Below are 22037 nucleotides of genomic sequence, written 5' to 3'. Positions count from 1 at the left end.
CTTGCCTTGTTAGAAGACACCTCGGGGCCCTTTACTTCCTTCCAAAGCCACTGGCATAATGCCTGTGTCTCATCAAGTATTTCTCTATTATTACTTGCTATTCATTTCACCTCATTAATATTTAAAGATCATTACAGTTATTCACTGAAAAGGGCAACGCTTACCACCAACCATGAAAAGGTGAACCTAGGTGAAATTTCTGAGGAGGTATTTTGAAAGCATGGTATTTCCAGAGTCCGATTTGTCTCTATTTCTATTGTACGGTTGTGTTCATCTTGTGTATCTGGAACAAAGCACAAGGTGGAAGATTCATGGATCTCGGCATACAAAGTGCATTTTATCAAAGCGACGAAAAAGAGTTTGGAATAGAGATTCATCTATCTTCGAGACACCTCTGAAGTAAAGAGGCAGAACCCCACTGTAGTCCTCATTGTTTAAATGGCAAAACTGAGCCAAGGGAAGCCTGGGCAATTACTCATCACTGAAAACCCACAGAAAAATTATTTAACAACCCCGCTCAGAATTTGACATGCTCTTCTGCTTTAACCCCAAGTCAGTCCATCCATCTTGAGGCTACATGTCCTCAATTAGAAAAAATATGACGTCTTATAACCTAGTTTCTAATTATATTTTAAGTTTATCAGGACTTTTTTTCACGGCGGTTTTAGGTTCCCAACAAAACTGAAGAAAATCCTGATAACTTCCATGTGCACATACCTCTTTCCTCTATATACATGGCGTTTTCTGCTGTCAGCATCTTGCAGAAGAGTAGTGCATCTATCATAAGAAATGAACCTACATTCACAAAACATTAGCTCCCAAAGCCCACAGCATGCTGTAGCATCCCATGAAGTACACCCTGTGGGTCCTGACTAGTGTATAATGATATGTGCTTACAGTAAACAGAGTAGTTTTACTGCTCTAGAAACTTCTCACCCTTCATTCTGCAGGGCTTTGGTCTCAGGAGAAAATCCTTAGGCACTCAAATTCCATATGAGCCAAGTGTACCCTAGATAACTTATGATAGAGATAATGTAAATGACAAGCAAATAGGTCTATTATGTTTTTACCACTAGGCCAAAGAAAGTGTACATGCTAATTATACATGCAATTTGTTTCCAAATGTGCCCCATCTGAAGTTGTAGTTATGGAACCTAGAGATATGGACAGTCCTCTACATTACTCCAAACCCATATATTTTTAGAAGGTCCTTGTCCATTAATATTATGGGAACTTAATTACCATAATATTTTCAACTTGAGTTATCTGTATAGCACCATCAAAATTTTAGCACATTTTACACCTCTATTACTACTTAACTTTATTTAGAAACATTTTAAAATTGTTTTTGCTTAAAGATAGTTTAAACAGATTGTAATTCAGTTATTATCATTTATGATGATAAGAAAATAAATTCATACACTAATAATGTTTGAATGTACATCACTAAAATTTACTGTTAGAAATTTATATTGTTATTATCAATATTATTATTATTATAAATGGTGGTAGTAGGTTTTATTTATTATTTGATTTTTTGATATTGCTATATATCACTGACTTCCTTAGTACTTCAAATTCATCACAGTCTTCCGGTTTCAGGAATAAGGATTGCCTCTGTATGTCATAACACCTAGCTTTACTTTAGAAGTTGGTTTCATTCTGGCCATAACTTTTTAAAATATAACTTTGACAAACCGAGAAAGTAAATTAAAATCACCTAGAGAATATATTCAAGAACATTAAGCTACAACATAAGAATGGGAACAAACTAGTAGACCAGGTAATGGCAACTGTTCAAAAAGAAAAGAGGAAAGTGGACAGCTTCCTACGGGCTTTAGAACAGAGAAATCCACCCCGGCCCCCGTGGTTGATCACTTCACAGACAGGCTGACTAATCTGAGAACAGCAGCAGAGATGGGGAAAGGGCTCCAATTACCAGTTTCTTCTTGAGGAAGAGAAAAGGTCCCCCATCTGGTGACAGATGGGGCCCATGGAATGTCTTCAGTGCTGTGAAGAAACCCTTAGAGGAAGAATTCAGATTAAATGAGATGGATCCAATCTGGGAAATCAAAGAGGAAATTCAGATAAAAGTGGGAGACAAAAGGAAAGGAAGCCCATCCCAACAGTCCCGCAGTGCATTGTGGGATACCTCAAAGACAATGGACTCGGCTTTGGATACAAAAATGGTTGCAGAGGAGCCAGCCAGGCTGACTTCCATGGTAAGGATAAGCATACACTTAAGCAATGGAAGGATGATTGTGGTAGGATGAGCTGTTAAGCTACAGTGAGAAAAGGGCCAGAGGATAAAATAGCATTAACGTGACAATAAAAGCAGAGTGCCAACGAGTCCACACATACATAAATAGGGCTACAACTTCATTATTCAAAAGGAGATGAAAGAATAAAGACGATATAAACTGTAGAAAAATTGAAAAGACCGATAAATGAGTTCACCAAAGAAAAGATGACTCGTGAGAGATAGCCGGTGCTAGTCAAAATCATTTTCAAAAATCAGGCTCGGAACGAGATGAATTTAGAGCAAGGCTGAAGCTATATATGCACAAGAGCTGATGTACTGAGAGAAATTTTACAAATCAAATGAGAACAATATTTAAATATTTTTAAAATAAGATACTCAAATAATATGGTACACATGCGTGCGTGAGCGCACACACACACACACACACACACACAGAGAGAGAGAGAGAGAGAGAGAGAGAGAGAGAGAGAGAGAGAGAGAGAGAATGGCACAAATGATGAAAACCATAATTTAAAAATTTATTTGAAATAAAAAATGACTACAGAAAGCCTCACAGTTAGTGCTGATTATTGACTAATAATTGCTATAAGGAACTAGGTACTTATGAGAGTTCTAGTGGGTACACAATCAAGGTCTAGAAAATGAATAGGTATGACAGAGAGAGACTGGCTTACAGGGGAAAAAAGAGGTCCATTAGGAAAATAAAAGACAAGTACAAAATTGGACAAAAAACACTAAAATTTAATACCCCTGAGCATTGACATGAAATGAAAAAAGATATTTTTCTTGTAAAACTTCTATTGCCTCCATCAAAAGAGAAGTAATGCTCAGTCTTGACACCTATGACTCTTCACTTTGTCACCTGCACCCTCGGTCATGGAGAAATACTTTACCAGCATAAAGCCATCTGCAAAAGTCAGCAATTCTTTTCTCCTACCCAGAGTCACTGCTGCACACTCGGGACTTGGTTTTAGCTTTCGTACCTCCAGAACTGTGAGAGAATACATTTTACTTTCACTGGCCAGCCTGGGGTGTTGTACTAATGTCCAGCATAACAGTTAGTGCAGACGACCTAGGAACAGTAGTCTGGGGACTGATGTAAGGTGTCCACATATTTTAGATTGACTGAGAAAGTACATCTCTGGGTAGAGAACATTGAAGATGGTAGTCTAGATGTCTTATAAGTGTTGCTAGCATGAGAACCCAACTCCAGTGACTTTATCCATTCCCAATGCTTGGCCTCTGTAATTAAAAGAGGTTACACTCAAATCCTAGGATATAAGAGAACAGATATACTTATGGTAGTTTATTTCAGTTCTTATACATTAAGTGGATAATTTCAGTAAATATAGAACCTCTTGGTGGACTGTGGCTCATTTTAGTATTTTGGACAAGTCTTCTGATCCCTGGTGTTACTGGTGAGAGATATTTTTGATTGTTTTCTGGGTGCTCCATGAGGAATGAGTTTTTTCTTTGTTTGTTTTTTCTGCTTCTGTGCTTTACTTATTTTATGTGCTACTTTCTCTCTGACATTCAGAATTACATAATTACTGTCTAGGCGGATGTGTCTGTGTTTACCTTATTTCAACCTTTTTAGCTTTCCTGGAGGAATAGATTAGCAATAGAAAGTACTAAAATATCCGACAACAATGCTAGAAAACCGGAGTCTTGGAACTCAACGGCAGTCATCTTGTTTCCCTTCCCAACTAGTACACTTTTAAAAGGGTTTGGTAAAGACACGAAGGTAGAAAAGAGGCTAGTTGGGAAGAAAAAAGGCTGCTAGCAGGAGTAGGAGGGAGACAAGAGAGGGCAATGTGGGTGAATATGATCAGCATACATTATTAGATATGTGTATAAAACATCACGATGAAACATAACTATGTGTAATGAATGTATGCTGTTACAAACGTTATAAAAGCATCCTCTATTTCTGAAGAGTTTTACTGTCTGTTATGGATCTAAGTACCCCCTATCGTCTCAGAAACCACAGCTGATTTTTTTTTTACAAACTCTGATATTGTTAATTCTTTTTAAGTAGATTCTGTCCATTGGCTTTGGAGTATAGTAAGGTGCCTTGAATTATTTAAAAGCACCCACGCCACAACACCAATACAAAGCTTCATCCAACACTCGCACTCTTTCTGTTTCTATGGATCAGGGGCTAGAAGCTGCATCAATTATGCTGTCCCCACAGCCCTGTCTCCCACTCCCTACTCCCCCTCCCCTGTCTCCCACTCTCTGCTCTTTCTTCCATCCGGTTCCTTTTCTGTTCCCTAATGCCACCAACACAAGCCCCCAATAAGTGGTCAATACCTTTCATGCTCCTAAATACAATCCAATAACCATTTGCCTTCCCAGAAGTGTCAGGACTGACGGCTGCTGCTTTTATGCAATTATCTTTCTAGGCTTCTGTGATCTGGTTCTCTCTTCTCGCTCTTGTCTGTCTTTTTATCTACTCCTCGCTGTCCTGTGGAGACATATCTCTCCACTCATCTCTGTGCTCTGGGTTGAAGCACCACATGTTTTTTCTCATTTGATTTCTCTGCCTAGATTGTTTCTTTCACACCTAGAAATTCAGTTGTACCCTATGTTTTGAAAATGTACTAAAATGGTTGACTTAGGCTTCTGTGCTAGTTGAGGGACACATAGCCAGCTGTGTGTGTGTGTGTGTCCTTATTCTCAACTTACTACCTAAATTAAACATATGAAATAGAACTCACATGATGTCTGAACAATCTGGTCAGATTCCAGCGTCCCCTAACACAGTGAGTACGAGTAGTCGCACATTCTGAAAGCCAAATATCATGCTCCATGATTTGAATTTCAATTGCCACAATGCACTATACCAGCAGATATTATGGGTGAGCTACTTAAACATGGCCCTGATCTGGATACTGCTCCCCATCAATCTCTGCCCCTTACTCAGAGTTGCCGTCATGCCTCCTCTCCATTTCTGGTATTATACGATTTTCTAACTTGGTTGGACTTAAACTATCCTTCCTCAGTTCATTCCCTAGACAACAACAAAACACAAAACAAATAAAAACACACCTCGTATTTGAAACGCAAAAAGAAAAGTGTTAAAGAAATCCACTTCAATTAGTTTCTATGGTTCCTGACTACGCTAATCTTGTTGACCTGCCTTGCTTTCAGTTGCTTTAACTGCATTCTTTTTGCCTAGTCGTCATCCTTTTTAGAATCCCATGGTTAATGTGGTTTCTGCACCACAGAGTCTGCGCATAGTCTGTTTGCTAATAGTAATTTCTGGGTCCTCCAGTCTTAGTTAATAATGGCTCCAAGGTATGGGAGGGCCCTAGGAAATGGTTCCTGAATTCCCCAGGACACCTTTTTGTTATACAGCTCCTACACCAGAACTCACTGTTGTTGTTTAACATTTAATTGATATATGTGTTCTACTAGGCTTGGAGATGCTTCAAGATAGGCTCTCTTGTCCGCATCCCACATCATCACATCTAACCCACAGTCTCTTTTTTTTTTTTTTTTTTTTTTTATTAACTTGAGTATTTCTTATATACATTTCGAGTGTTATTCCCTTTCCCGGTTTCCGGGCAAACATCCCCCTCCCCCCTCCCCTTCCTTATGGGTGTTCCCCTCCCAACCCTCCCCCCATTGCCGCCCTCCCCCCATAGACTAGTTCACTGTGGGTTCAGTCTTAGCAGGACCCAGGGCTTCCCCTTCCACTGGTGCTCTTACTAGGATATTCATTGCTACCTATGGGGTCAGAGTCCAGGGTCAGTCCATGTATAGTCTTTAGGTAGTGGCTTAGTCCCTGGAAGCTCTGGTTGCTTGGCATTGTTGTACTTTTGGGGTCTCGAGCCCCTTCAAGCTCTTCCAGTTCTTTCTCTGATTCCTTCAATAGGGGACCTATTCTCAGTTCAGTGGTTTGCTGCTGGCATTCGCCTCTATATTTGCTGTATTCTGGCTGTAACCCACAGTCTCTTATACTCAGCAATATAATCTCTTGAAATCTATGTGTTGGACAAAGACCACACACAACAAGGACACTGATGAAAGTCAGTATTCAGGTTCAATGACAAATTAGTCAACTGAGAGCTTATCCACCTAGGTAAGACTTAGCTTATCAGAACTGAATTTTCTTTCTTTACTGACATCTTTATATTTTAAAAGGAAAATGGTGATAAGCTTAGAATTTACAATGCTATATCCTTTGGCTTGCCTGTTTTCATACACTGTCACTATTTAGTGCCTGCCCACATTTCTACCCTTTAATGATCCTTCTCTATAGTTCTGAAACTGCTATGTGATCACTTATTTTTCGATAATATTTTATTGATTTGTTAATGTTAATATAACAATATTTGTTAATATTCAAATAAATTTAAATGTTTTTTGCAAAATTTATAGACACATACAGTGTCGTGTCTTAATTATTTTCATTCCCTGCACCTCCCCGATCCACCTCCCACATCCTTTCTCATGTTTGTGCCCTCTTCTAAATTATTTTTCTAACCAAGGGCCCAATTTGTGCTCTCATATCTACATATAGGTGTGGAGACATTCACTGAAGTATGATCTATATATCAAGGCCCAGAATTTTAAAGAAAACTGTCTCCCGTAGTATCTTCTCAGCTGAGTGGGAGCTTGCGCGGCTGTCCCCATGCATGCTGGAATGTTGACTGGTTTGGTCTTGTGCAAGCAACTACAATTGTTCACCATTATGTTTCCAAGGTTGGAACGTTCCTATCCATGGCTATCATCAACTCCTCTTTTCCTTGTGATGCTGGTGATGGAACTCCGTGCCTCCCCCATGCTGGGCACCCACTGAGCTACGATACAAACCCACCTATTTCTACTGCGTGTATTAGTGCTACATCTTTATCTAATTCTTTCTCTACCAATCTTGCTTTTGGCAACATTAGCAACCTCTGGGCTTTGATTGCAATTTGGGAAATTAAGCCATGCTGTACTCTTACAATTCATTATAATAACTACATTTCATATGCTAGGAATGTACTACCTGAAGTACCATAGACCGAGTAGAACTCAAATTTTCTAAACGTAGATTATTATAAACCAAGGACTAACTCAGGGAGCTATGTTCCTTCAAATAACTCTAAGACTCCTGATTCAGGGAGAAACATATTAAGTTGAAATGAAAATGAAGCAAATACTAAATTAATTATTCATCATATTTCCTTTTATATCCACAGCTTCTGCACCCACTAAGACACATGGGGACAAAATATTATGAGAAGGGATCAACTAGCTGCCTTTCTTCCTTGAGCCCTCAGGGGACACAAGAACAGGATTTAGGCACTTCTGGTTTTATAAATGGCCAGAAAGAATGACTCAGATGGCAAGAGAAAGAAAACAGGAAGAGGTGATGAACCTCCCCACCCTTGAGTCTCCTAGTCTCTCACGTATCACTCCAGTTTACACTGGTTCATGGTCTTCATGCGTTTTTTACACTCCATATGTGTGGCTTGCTTACTCATCTGCCGTAGCAACATGAATGTCTTGCAGAAGGTACAGTGGGAAGATAACATGCCATTGGGTGGGGACTTGTTCACACTGTCAGGGAGAACAGGCACGTCCTCTACTCTTCTAGCAACTCCTCAGCTCCATTTTAAGTCTTGGGTTTCATATCTACTTTGTTTCTCCTCTTCTTTGTTTTTATTCTTTAATAGATTGTGATCCTTTTGTACCGGATACTCAATACTAACACTTTGTATTTAACACTGTTGTTTCCCATCTGATATGGAGGATCAACAGCAAAAGCTCAGAAAGAAGAAATTTCCAACCACAGGAAACATGAATTTGGCTCTGATTCTCCAACTATTGACAGCTGAAGTAGTTACAAACTTAACTGCCTTGTATTGCTCTCTCTTTTCTTAAAGTCAACGTCACTCACTTCTGAATACTACCTCTTTTCCACTCTTGGCTTCATTGGAACTATAATATATCATCTCTTTTACAGTATATACCCCAGTTGTCCAGAAGATGGATGGTGGTAGGTTTTTAAGTACAGTCATAGCAGATACAACCATGTGGCTACTTCTCAATGAAGTATTGATCAGATCCTCAGAGATGTAATAGAATAATCTATTGGGATTGATACAATATACCAAAACTATGTCTAAATCTAAAGTCAAGGTGTACTTGTGTTAAGGTCTGACAATATCTCATTGAATTCCAAATTAGACCACTCCATAAAGTTTTAAATCTTTTTAATATGAATTAAGAAATAAAGTTACTCCCTGTATTGCTGCTGCTGCTGCTGCTGCTGCTACTACTACTACTACTACTACTATTTTGATTTATTTGTTATTTTATGTATATGAATGTTTGCCTGTGCCTGGTGCCTGAGGAGGTCAGAAGAAAGCATCAGGTCCCCCAAAATTGGAGTTAGAGATGGCTATAAGCCATCATATAAATACTGTGAATTGAATTTAGGTCCTTTGTAAGAAAAACAAGTGCTTTTAACTGCTGAGACATCTCTATAGCCAAACTTGTACCTTTTGATAGAAACTGTAGTAAGTGCTTTTAACCAATTACCTTATTTAATTATCAAGATAATAGTACCCTACAGCAAGCCTTTCCTGAGCAAGTTTTTGTTAATCTTTTATTATATTACCAGGCTATTTCCCTTCTGAGTTTCAAACATTCAATTTCCAGTGCCCTTCTCATTTGCTGTATTTTATTTATTCATCTCTTCTCATTAGTAGGAATAGAAATCATTTTACTTTAGAACTGGGTCATGTAGAACAGGTATTAAAAGGACAGTTTCTGAAACAGGCTCAGAGAACTTAGAAGACAGGTTCCAAACCAGCATCATTTCTAGGCAGAATGGCCATAAAGCTTACATTCAGGGCTTCATCATGAATGCAGGCCTTGAAACCTGAACCATCTGAATGTTCCTGAATGTTCAGGAGCTTCAATGGCCCATTTCTCCGCCCTATGGTAAATATCCCGATTCACGTTAGTAAATTCACTCACAAAGTCACTCCACTTCCTTCATCTTGTATCCCAGCTGCTGTCACCACCATACAGGTACACACAGCAGAAATCCAATGTTGCCTTTTAAGTGTCTTCCTCTTCACTCTATTTTCATCATACATCCACTCTATGATCAAGTCATGTGTACTCTATACTCAATATATAAAATGTATACATTCCCTTTCATATCTACCTGAGTGTCATTACATTTCTTCTGGACAGCTGAAATTGATCTTTTAATATGTTCACATCATCTTCTCTTGTCCACTGTAAGGGCATTCTCATACTGAAGCCAGGGTCATCTCTTTATAACATGAACACAATCAAACTACAAACGTGATCTTAAACTCTTTTGGGGAAAAAAGCATTTCTTTTTATGACTCTTATGTAGACGTCATAGACTCGAACATTGCCAACAAAGTCTGGCATGATCTTGTGCTCACTGTGTCTCTACTGTATCCATACTTGCACAACTCATTTTCTTAAACTTTGCAAAACATTTCCCATGGTGGTCCCCACCACATTTCTAGGTCACTCACAACCTCTACCTTTTCTAAAATGCATTGACGACTACTCATTCCTCATTCTTCAATTTAGGTGTTTCTTTCACAGTGACCATTTCCCCAGTCTCTGCTATGCTCTCAACTACTGTAGTCCTTGTTATTAACACTTACCACTGTTGTGACTTTACATTTATCTAGGGCATTATTTGATCTGTTGCTACTTTCCATTATCAGACAAGTTTTCTTTCTGCTAAGTCTTTGCATGTTCAATACCAAATCTAGAATGTGCCTGTTGTCTTTGTGTATTTCCTAAATGAATGAAAGGTACATGAAAGTCCTTCCTTAGGTAAATTATACTTACAGGGTTCCACAATGAGGTTGTAGACTATAGTCTTGGTGCCTGTTGGATACATAGTGAAGCTGCACTCATACTTTCCACTGAGGCTGGAAGAGATATTCCTTAAGTTCAGAGTCCATTTCGTTGCATCCTTCAGAGTTTCTACCGCAGCCACTCGTGACTCACAGGCAACCCCCTGCATATAGTGGAAGCCATATTGGGGATGATAAACAACAATCATATCAATCTCATCTGTGACCTTGGACCACTGCATCTGAACCATTAAGTCTTTCTCCATTGTTTGGCAGGTCAAGTTGACATCAGAACCAGGCAGAGCATACACGTTGTTATCTCCAGCATTGAATAGTTCTTCCCATGCTCCTAGAAAGGAAGGATATGAATAATCAGTTTGCATTATTCCCTTGGAATGGTCTTTTAGGTCTCGATGCGTGCCTGTGTGAGTGCATGAGTGTGTGCGCGCGTGCGCATGAATGTTCACGCACATAGATACCCACAGATCCACAGAACTCAGAAACTGGAGTTACAGCTAGGTATTAGCTGCCAGATGTGGGTTCTGGGAACCAAACTATAAGAGCAGCAGCGTGCTCTTAATTGTTTAACTCCCTCTTCAGCCCCATAAATTAGGCCTGTTTAAAGACAGAAGTGCCTCAGCAAACTTAGCATGAAGCTGTTCACATAATACATGAATATTGTTGACCTTTCTGCATCAACATCTGTAATAACTAGTCTAAGTATAATAGTTTTCTTTTCAAACTTTATTTTCAAGTTTTTTACAATAAAGTGGCTTGTATTTTAAGATATTATGTTTAAAAGAGGCTTTTATATGTGCTATCTTTTTAATCTTCATGCTCCAAAAGATAATGTTGTTGTCTTTCTTTACTTATCAAAAAGGAAAGAGAAGCAGTGAGAAAAGAAGTATTCAGAGATGCACTCCCTTAAGAGAACATGAATTCTCTTCACAATTAGTCACACCTGCACTTTTTCTTTAACATGAACTTTATTACTCCAAACTGCCTCCTGCATTCAGTCTGGCTCAGTAGAGTAAGAAACTTGACATTCATTCTCTCTGAGGATGAAGGGACCTTCATCTCCATGTAGTTATGTCTCCCAAGGAGAAAGGAGCAGATGCCTCAGGTCGATGTTCCCTAGGGTATCATCTCTAACCATCTCATGAAATGCTAGAAATAAAGGCTTCTCTCATCAGCAACCTGACTGCAGGGAACAGACCACTCAAAATTTGTTCGGCACTGAGCCTTTGATGTGTCTTCAGAAATGCTTCAGATGCCCCTTTAGAATTTACCATTACAGAAGTGATACATTATTGTGACAAGTCCCCCAGAGCTCACAAAGGGAATGGATAAAAAGATGACAAGTTGTTGAGAAGAAACAAAGGCACTCGATGGTTAGGAATTATTATAGGTTTGTGGATGCACACAGTGTGTGTAGACAGAGGTTACACATCTGAATGTAACTCCCTAGGAGTGATTCTCCAATAGCATGCCTCTGAGCCTATCTAGATCACTAGTTCCAATGTGTCTTTGATTCAGAAACTCTTACAATCATCGTAGTCATACATAGATAATTCTTTAGAAATTCAGGCTTTCAATACTACTCTTGTACCGTGGTGTTCAGAACTAAACTTTTCTCCTTCCATTTTGAAATGGGCCTTTCAGGTTCTGTTCCTCATGGTCATAAAGAACTCTGATTGGCTTTGCAAAGTACTTCTTGTATGTGACTGAGTTAGACTTAACATAAATCCAGCCAGTAATGACACAGGTATTAGGGAGGAGAGACACTTGCTAATTTGAAAAGAAAAGAATTGCTTGAGGGAGGATTAAAGGGTGAACAAGGCTTTCTGACCATGGACATAATTGTAAGGCATCTTAGCATTTTGAAGTTGCCTTTATAATGATCCGGGAACATTTCCTCTCCAAGACACACAATTTTCTCATAACTCAAGACTCTTAGAAGAGGAAAAATGGTAAAGACAGGAGGCACTAACCATTTGCTCCCTTCTTAGCTTTAGTCTAGTGCGCATTAGGAATCCAATATCGACTCTAGCATCTTTCCCGTAGCTGTCACTTAAGCAGTTAACTGACAACCTTAGCAAGAGCTTGTCCTTTAGTGATCAACTCCTGCAGGAGTCTTGAAGCATTTCAAAGGAGCAAAGGGTCCCAAAGCAACCATCTGAGAAGACCAGTGTGACTGGAAGTCTTACCCCTGAAAAACTGTATCTGGATGATGGCGTAAACCACACAGTATGTCCATTTTCTTCCCATGGTCTCCTGAAGAGCTCATGCCAGCATTTCTGTAACGATCACAGGAGGCAATTGCTGTCTTTAGCTAAGCAAACTCTAGCCACTCTATTCGTGCTCAAAAACCTCAACTCTACCACAGGGCTCAGGCTGTTGATCGCTTGGCAAGTCCCCAGGAAATGAAATGCAGACAGGAAAGTAGTGTGGTTCAGGGCTAAGTATAACCTTCACAAGAACAATGTAGAAACTGTTCTCTGAAACCTTGTGCCTGTCTCACCTTTAAAAGACTTTTATATCCCAAGATTCTCTCTTTCAGTCTCTTTGTCAGTCAAGCTGCTTCTAAAATCGAAACAAAGGAAATCGTGTAGAGCGGTCTCCTTGTGCTTTTATACCTTTCCTTTCAAGAACGCAGTCATTTAGCAAACACGAGCTTGCTACCTCTCGTTGTAGCATTTCAGTCTAATCTTAAGATATATTTCCTTTCCTGAATAGCCCCAGGGTGAAAGAACAATAGTTAAAGTATTTGATTTTAATAAAATCTGAAGAATAACAGGGAGTAATGTCAGCTATCTAACCGAATCCATTGTTTAGTTTCCTGTAGGTAAATCCACATTTCTGTGGAAGGGAGAAGTGAGGGGGTCTTCTCTGCCCCATGTCCTCCTTAGTTTGGAGGCCAGATGGGGAAATTTCTCATTGTCCTAGCAAGTGGCCTTTTTAGATGGAGGGCTGAGAGCTTTATTTGGCTAAGTCAAACCCATAAAGAACTAACTATATAGTGTACTCATGGGTATGTTAAGTCAGCTGGTCCTCGCAACTTTTTCAGGGAAGGTTAGCAATTCAGATCCTTGAAGGGAGGACAGAAAGGAATGTAACTGCCCAGGGTACTTTTCTTCATGGAAGCTGAGAATTCTGGTAAGTCAGTGATGGGACTTAATAAAACCTGCTGGATGTGTTAGAAAGATTCTGATCTGCGACATGGTGTCCCTAATAGATGAAGACAGATTACATACTTGGAGAGGAACTTATCACCTCTCATTACATCTGTCATAAAAATCCAATAAAAAACCAAATTTACTGAATTCTGACTTGGAGTATTTAGACACCTCTTATTGCTTTAAAATGAGGAAAATTTCAAAAGAGAACAAGAGAACGTCTTATTAAAACAAGAGAGTGTGATCTTTACAGCTAGAGGTTCACTTGTGACAGAATCCCTGCATGTTGCTAGGGTGGGTCATCAGAGGCACTTATAGGTGGCTGCTGACTGAATCTATCTTAGCTAGCTATTTATTGCACTCATGGTTCATGATTCTAACACCTAGGAATTTCTATGGCCTGAAGCCATCAAACTTTACCAGTTTTCCCTGGGGATCCATCTAGACTCTTAAGAAGACAATGCTCACATGACTAAGGCATATTAGTTGAATGCATCTGGTATTCTGAAGAGGCAAGACCCAAGTGGCAGCCCCTCCATGGCTGCTTGCTTGCAGCAGGTGGCAGCAACAGCCTGCAGACCAGACTGGCTATCCCAAGTGGTGGGAATGGCCCCCACAGCTTTTTTTGTCTTGGTAATATTTTCTAAAGGCTCTTTCAGCAGGGGGATAGGCATTCTCTGTACTTAAAAATAACTCTTCTATGAAGCCATATCAATCTTCCCTATTATCCTCTCTGCTCACCAAATCCCAAACCGCAACACAACCTTTCTTCTGCCTTATATTCCAGCCTGCTGCATATGAAACAGAAGCTGTCAGTCTCACGATGCGAAGAGCAACCTTGAACTTCTTGAACTTAGAGACAAATTCGATTATTTACGAAGGGAGCTGGAGCACACATTCACTTCTGCTAGAGAAGCAAGCCAGGACTGTGTTTGGACAAAGTTTTTAAACAGCCTACGTAAATTACTCAGTTGGAAGAAGATGCTTTGAGAAATAGAAAGGTGAACAAGAGGGAAACTTACTTTTTGTGGTTTCTACAGTGACCATAACCAGATTTTTTTTACCTACGCACATGAATTATTTTCAAATGAAACTTTTGTGAGCACTTCCCAGTGTGCTTGAAAACATAGCACTTAAAGATTCAGTTAATTAAAAAAATATTTATTGTGACCTTTCAGGAATCACTAAAGACACATACCTCTAGGTCATTTTAAATATAATGGAAAATCACAGGCTTTGTTCTCAAGAAACTTGACATTCTGTTCAACATTATTCTCAGGAAAGAGCATCCTTTTGTGTCCGACAATGAAACGAACAAACTGACCAAAAGTTACACCTGGATAAGATAAAACTCTGCCTGAGGAACACAGAACTTGCAGGAGGAAAGGGGGAGAGACCTAGAGAGGGAGTGGCTAGGATCATCTCAAGTATGGAATCTAAACTTGGCCTTATGCTACAGAAGTCATCTTGGAAGAGACTGCTGAGTGAGTCCGGGCAGAGGAAGTAGGAGATGCCAACATTTGGGAGCACTGAAGTTCAAGACAGAATCAATATGTGTGTGTGTGAGAGAGAAAGCGGTTTGAGGCAGTAGCTGGATGAGAAGCAAAGGTACAGAGAGTTTGAAATACAGAGAACTTTCTTTTTTTTTTTTTTTTTTTATGTCTAAGGCAGTCCTAATGCTGTGACACTCATGTTGTGATGGCCCCAACCATAAAGTTATTTTTATTGCTACTTCATAACCATAATTTTTCTATTGTTATGAACCATAATATAAATATCTGTATTTTCAGATCATCTTAGACAATTCCTGTGAAAGGGTCATTTGAAAACCAAAGGGGTTGTAACCTGCACGTTTTGAACCACTAGTCTAAGGTGATTATTGTCGACATAAAATCTTTTATAGAAGTGCAGGAAACTGAGACCTGATATGCATGTAACTAGCAAAAGTAGCTCTTGATTGTCTTTTAGCGAGAGCCTATGCCTAAATCACTGCATGATGCTGCTGTGCCCTTCTCTTCTACAGAGAACTTTCAAGTGTAGGCTATGAAGCATGACTTCTCTTCTTTTCTCCACTTGGAAAATAAATAGTATAGGTTTGGTTTTGTTGTTGTATGTTTGTTTGTTTTTCCAGCAACTACATAAGGTGATATTGCTTTAACATAAAGAAACATTTAAAAAGAGGAACAAGATGGGCATAGGCAAGTTGAATAAATGAAAGGATAGATAAGAGAATGCCTTGGAACTGTATAAGAATGGATTCGCCAATAACCAGGCATGGATAGAAGAGGACTTTAGGGACCCCAAACCTCAATGCTGAAGTATTTGCTACTGAGAAACTGAGAGAGATGGAAAGTCATTGCATTCAGTTGTGTCCTCACTGAGCACCAATAGATAGGTCAAATCAGTCACATAGATGGTCTTGGTTAAACTATGGGTCATAGAACAAAACCAAAGTCATGAATTTGGGAAAAGGACACATACAGAGGAGATGTTGATAGGAATGGGAAGATGATAAAAGTAGGGGAGAGAAGGTAATCAGAATATATTGTATACATGTATAAAATTGTCACAGACTGTAATCAATTGTTCTGATTTTCAAAAAGGGAGACAGAAGACCTGTTGAGAATTTCTGTTATTCTTGTCGATGTAGGAAGTTGGCAGAGCTGTCCACAGTGTAAGAGCAGTGAGCCTTTACCAAAAAAGGAGAGATTGTGCACGATAAGCCGCCCTAATCGATCTGTCCACAATACTCAGAAAAGTCACAGGTCTGAAATGGGTCCTATATGAATAATTTTTAGTAAAACTCTAAGACAATGCCCCATCTATTAAAACAATATAATATTCTCTCCTCACACTGTCTACAACATTGAAATAAGATTATGAAGAGGAGTTCTAAAATTCAGACCAATCCTTCATTTTTGCAAGTCATGTGGCTTACAGTTCGGCTGTTCTCCAAGAATTTTCTTTCTCTGTATAAAACTGCTTTCCCAAGTCAATGCTTCCCCACAGTTAGAAAAGTGGATGGTAGTAGCCAAGGCATAATGGCTTCTGTACTTGCCTTGCTTATGGAAACTACAGTGTCTACCGTGCTCCTGAGCGATGATGGTACCATAAGGCTCTGTGGCACCTTTCATACAGAACAAGATCTCTTTGCGCCCCATCTTGCTTCCTTCATCTGCTTCTAAGTATTGTCCCTGAGAGCAATCCTCAGTGAGTTCCCTGAACATGAAGCTCACGAAGTGTGTTCCACTCTTGTTGTCGTGATAAAAGCACCACAACACAACAAACTGAAAGGAGAAATGGTTTGTTTAGGTTTACAGTTTCATGGGAGGGAAACACACACGTTACAGGGAGGACTTGGTGACAGAACAGGAGACTATCTTGTTGTATTGCATCTGTGTTCAGAAGCAAACAGGAAGTTGTGCTATGCTATAAATCCTCAAGACCCACCCTCGGTGACACACTTCCTCCAGCAAAGCTTCACCTCCTTGCAGTTGCATAATCTTTGTAGACAGCAGCACCTACTGGGGGAAAGGTGGGGCATAGTTTCCATTGAAATCAGAACGGATGGTTCTTCTGGGATCCTGATCTAAGATAAGCTCTTACTTGAACAAATGGACAATAATCTCGCTAGCTCTGAGTGAGGCAGGCTGTTGGAGATCCATTCTTTCAAAATTATGAAAGAAAAGGAAGCTTTTACCCTTCATTGTAAGAAGTTAAACACAAAAAGAGAAGGTTGAAAGCTTTGCAAGCTAGAGTGATCTTTTTTAAAAAGGAACAGAAATAAAGATGACTAGCAGATTTTGAGGAGTAGTAGTAGTAGTAGTAGTAGTAGTAGTAGTAGTAAGAAATTAAGCAAAACTTTGATCATATTGGTATTTTTAAAATTTTTTCTAATTTTCGATCAGCACATAGTTTAATGTTAGTAGCACACAGTGTGACACTTTATCACATATGTACAATTTATAGTAACTCAATAAGGGTACACACATGTCTATCATTTCCTTATATTTGAAACATTGAAAATATGTGCTGGTCATTTGGAAATATCCAATTAACTGCTATCTATAATAGCTGTCCCTCTGTTCTATAGAAGAAATGAAGCTATTGTTTTAATCTAATTTTACCCCTATATATACTCACTGCCCTCACTTTATCCATGTTCATAGTAGTTTCATTTTTCACTTATAAAAGTGCCAATTATTGTATTTTAAATATGCATATTTATTGGTTACATGATACAATCGTGTCTAAAATGTGGATTAGTTGAATCATATAGCAAACATTTAAATCTATTTAGCCATTAATTATTTATGTACTGGACATTCAGTCATTTTGAAATATATTTCAAGATATTTTGTATAAATATGCTCTACTGTGTTAAAAAAAAAGCACAGAGCCTTGTTTATAACTCACTGAATTTTTATAGTACAATTATAAATTTCTTTTTTCAGTTTTATTAAAAATATTTTTTCTCATACAGTTACAGTTTATATATATATATATATATATATATATATATATATATATCATCCTGATTATAGTTTCCTCTTCCTCCACCTCTCCCAGTTCCTCCCACCTCCCCTTTCCTGCTTGGCCACTCCCTTTCTGTCTCTTATTAAAAAAGAATAGACTTCCAAGAGAGAACAACCAAACATGACAAAATAAAATATAATAAGATGAAGCAGAAAGTATAATATTGAAGTTGGACATGGCAACCCAAAAAGAGGAAAGAAGTCTTAAGAGCAGGCACAAAAGTCAGAGACCCACTTATTCTCACAGTCAGAATTCCCATAAAAACACTAAGCTAATAGCTATAATATATACACAGAAGACCCTGAGTAGGACCAACGTAGGCCCTGAGTTTGCTGCTTCAGTCTTTGTGAGCTCATAAGCGCCTTGCTAGTTGATTCACAGGGCCTCGTTCTCCTGGTATTCTCTATCCCTTCTGGCTTTTACAATCTTTCTATCCCCTCTCCCACAGGATTTCCTGAGCTCTGAGGAGAGGGATTAGATGCAGACCTCCTATTTAAACTCTTCCTTCACATGACCTCCAGCTGTGGCTCTCTGAATCTGTCCCCATCTGCTGAAAAAAGCCTCTGTGATGATGACTAGGTATGGCACTGATCTTTGCGTATAGCAGAATATAATTAGGAGCCATTATCATTTTACTGATACTTTTTCTTTGACCAGTAATGTTTGCGTTTTTTGTTTATTCATCTGATCGATCGATTGATTGATTAATTGATTTTAGGTCTCTGTGCTATCTAGTCTCTGGTTCTTGGTTACTCAGACAGTGTTGGGTATGGGTTCCTTCTTGTAGAATAGTTCTTAAGTCAAACCAGTCATTGGCTGGCCACTCCCACAAGTTCTGTGCCACCATTGCCCTTGCATATTTTTCAGGCAGGACAAATTGTAGGTCAAAGGTTTTGTGGCTGTGTTGATGTACACAGTTCTCTTTCTTTTGTTTACAGCATGCATTTCCACACTAAAAAGACTAGAAGGTAGGGCTCAAGGCTCCAGGTAGTCATCAGCTTGACTGCTTCACATGAAATGTATGAATGTTGTCCTTGCCAGTGTCAATTTGTGAAGAGAAAACTTTGCTTTAGTATCAGCCTGGTTTGTTTAGGATTTTCATGGGACCACCTTGGCCAGCAAGTCAAGGAAATGCAATCCAGGCATGTCATTGGAAGGCCTGCGTTGTTATAAGACTCCTATTACTAGGGGTCTTCATTAGGATCACCTTCACAGATCCCAGAATGCTTCCACTGTACTAGGTTTTCAGACCATTAACCATATACCCCCAATTCTTTCTGTCTTTCTCTGTATTCTGTGCCTTCCCTGAACCCTCTTGCTTCTGTCCCCAACTGTCCCAGTCTACACAAAATCTACGCTTTTCCCTCTTCCCAGGGAAATCCATGCATGGCTCATAAATAACTTTTAGTTGTATCCACTTACCTGCAAATTATTACCTGTAATACTTTTAACAGGTGAACAATATGCTATTGTGTAAATATTTTCAGTTTCTGGCTATTATGAATAGAGAATAAATATAATGGAACAAGCATTCATTTTGTGTGTGTGTGTGTGTGTGTGTGTGTGTGTGTGTGTGTGTGTGTGTGTGTGGCAGAATGGGGCATCCTTTCAATATAAGTCCAAGAGTGATATAGTTGGAATTTGAGGTATATTGATTCCCAACCTTCTGAGAAACCAACATATTCATTTCCATAGTGGCTGTACAAGTATGCACTCCCATTAGCAGTGGAAGAATGTTCTCCTTGCTCCACATCTTCCAAAGCATGAACTGTCACTTATATTATTGATCATAGCCATCTGACAAGCATAAGATGGAATCTCAAAATAGTTTTGATTTGCATTTCCCTGATGGCTAAGGATTTTGAACTTTTAAGCCTTTCTCGGCCATTTGAGTTTCCTCTACTGAGAATTCTCTATATCTTACCCCATTTTCATTGAATTGTTTGGGTTTTTGATACCTAGTTTCTTGAGTTCTTTATGTATTTTAGATACTGGTCCCATATCAGATATGGACTTGGTAAATTTATTTTTCCACTCTGTAGACAGCTGCTTTGATTGATGATGTCTTTTGCTTTACAGGAGCTTTTCAGTTTTATGAGATACCATTAATTAATTGTTGACCTTGTTGCCCCTGTTATCTGTGTTTCATTCAGAAAGTTGTCTCCTGTGCTTTCAAGGTTATTCTCACTTTCTCTTCTGTCAGTTTCAGTAAATCTTGTTTTCTGTTGTGCTCTTTGATCAGTTGAACTTGAGTTTTGTGCAGGGTAATAAATATGGATGTGTTTGTATTCTTCTACATGCAGACATCCAGTTAGACCAGTACCATTTGTTGAAGATTTTTTTTTTCCAGTGTACATTTCTGGCTTCTTTGTCAAATTCAGTCATCAATATGTATTTAAATTTATGTCTTGTTCTTCAACTTGATTACCTTGTTCAACATGTCTATGTTTATGCCAATACCATGCAAACTTTATTACTATAGCTCTGTAGTACAACTTGACATCAGGGTTAATGACACCTCCAGCAGGGGCAGCAGGTTTTCTTGTGGTTCACTGTTCAGGATTGTTTTATCTACCTTCTATTTGTTTAGTTGTTCCATATGAATTTGAAAATTCTCTTTTCAAGGTCTACAAAGAACCATGTTGGAATTTTGATGGGGATTGAACTGAATTTGTAAATAGCTTTTGGTAGTATGACCATCTTTTCTATGCTAATCCTATGGATTCATGGTTCATGGGCATAAGAGATCTTTTCTTCTAATATCTTCTTCAATTTCTTTCTTCAAAGACTCGAAGTTTTTTTTTTTTTGTTTTGCTTTTTTTTTGTTTTTGTTTTTTTTTGGGGGGGAGGGAGCTGGGGACCGAACCCAGGGCCTTGCGCCTGCTAGGCAAGCACTCTACCACTGAGCTAAATCCCCAACAGACTCGAAGTTTTTATCACATGTTTTTTTTTTTTTTCACTTGCTTGGTCACAGATACTGTTTGAGGATATTGCAAAAGGCGTTATTTCCCTGATTTCTCTTTCAGTGTGTTTATCATTTGAATATAGGAGGGCTACCTTTTTGTTTGTTTGTTTGTTTTTTGTTTGTTAGTTTGAGTTAATTTTGTATCCAGGCACTTTGTTGAAAGTTTTTATCAGCTGTAAGATTTTCTTGGTGTATTTTTTAAGCATCACTTATGTATACTATCATATCATCCATAAATAACAATACTTTGATATCTTCCTTTCCAATTTTTATCCTCTTCATCTGTCAGTTTTCTTATTGCTTTAGCTAAACCTTTAAGTAGTATATCGAGTACATATGAAGTAAACAGTCTTGTGTTGTTCCTTATGTAGTGGAACTGCTTTGAACTCTTCTTCATTTAATTTCATGTTGGCAATTGGCTTGCTGTAAATTACTTTTATTATATTTAGGTGTGTCCCTTGTGTCCCTAATCCCTCCAGTACTTTTATCATGAAGGGGTGCTGAATTTTGTCAAAGGTCTTTTTTGTATATGATGAGATAATCATGTCATTTTATTTCTTTTAGTTTGTTTGTATAATGGATTACATTTGCTGATTTTCAATTCTTGAATTATCCGTGTATCTGTGTGATGAATATGATCATGGTGGATATTTCTGATGTGTTCTCAGATTTTCAAGTATTTTATTGAATATTTTTACATTTATGTTCATAAGGGAATTTGTTCTGTAATTCTGTGTTGAGTTTTGGGTTTGAGCATCTGGGTAACTGGGGGCTCATAAAATGAACTAGACAGTGTTCTTTCTGTTTCTAGTTTGTAGAATCATTTGAGGAGTATTGGTGTTAACTCTTCTTTGAAAGTCTGGTAGAATTCTGAGGGAAAACAATCTGGCCTAAAGCTGCTGTTGTTTTTAGGAGACTTTTAATGAGTGTTTCTATTTCACTAGGAGTTATAGGTCTATGTAAACTGTTTATCTGATCTTTATTTAACTTTGGTAAGTGGGATCTATCAACTAAATTATCCACTTATTTTACATATTCCAACTTGGTGTAGTACAGGTTTTTAAAGTATGTCCTTGTAATTTTCTGGATTTCTTTTCTGTCCATTGTCATTTCCCCCCTTTCACTTCTCATTTTACTAATTTGAGCAATCTGTCTCCACCTTTAAGTTAGTGTTGATAAAGTTTTGTCTATCATGTTGACACTGATTTCTCTTTCAGTATGCTTGTCATTTGAATATAGGAGGACTA

The 22037-nt window shown here is 38.5% G+C and overlaps 1 protein-coding gene across 4 annotated transcripts in view; it reads right to left on the bottom strand.

Annotated features, from left to right (window-relative positions):
- Cd96 (CD96 molecule) overlaps positions 1–12698 on the bottom strand; it is an 81747-nt gene extending 69049 nt beyond the window's left edge. Inside the window, exons 1-3 of one of the 4 annotated variants that reach the window (XM_087576758.1) lie at positions 12321–12698; positions 10106–10462; positions 165–283 (exon numbers count right to left, since the gene is read on the bottom strand). In XM_087576758.1, coding sequence (XP_087432884.1) covers positions 165–283; positions 10106–10462; positions 12321–12381 — 537 coding nt within the window. In that variant the 5' untranslated portion in view covers positions 12382–12698. 4 annotated transcript variants of the gene reach the window in all.
- Positions 12699–22037: the final 9339 nt, after the last annotated feature.

Source organism: Rattus norvegicus, chromosome 11 (assembly GCF_021556685.1).
Source record: "Rattus norvegicus strain SHRSP/BbbUtx chromosome 11, alternate assembly SHRSP_T2T, whole genome shotgun sequence".
Lineage (NCBI taxonomy): Eukaryota > Metazoa > Chordata > Mammalia > Rodentia > Muridae > Rattus > Rattus norvegicus.
The sequence above is the reverse complement of the archived record's forward strand: the minus strand, read 5'-3'. Positions and strand labels throughout refer to the sequence as shown.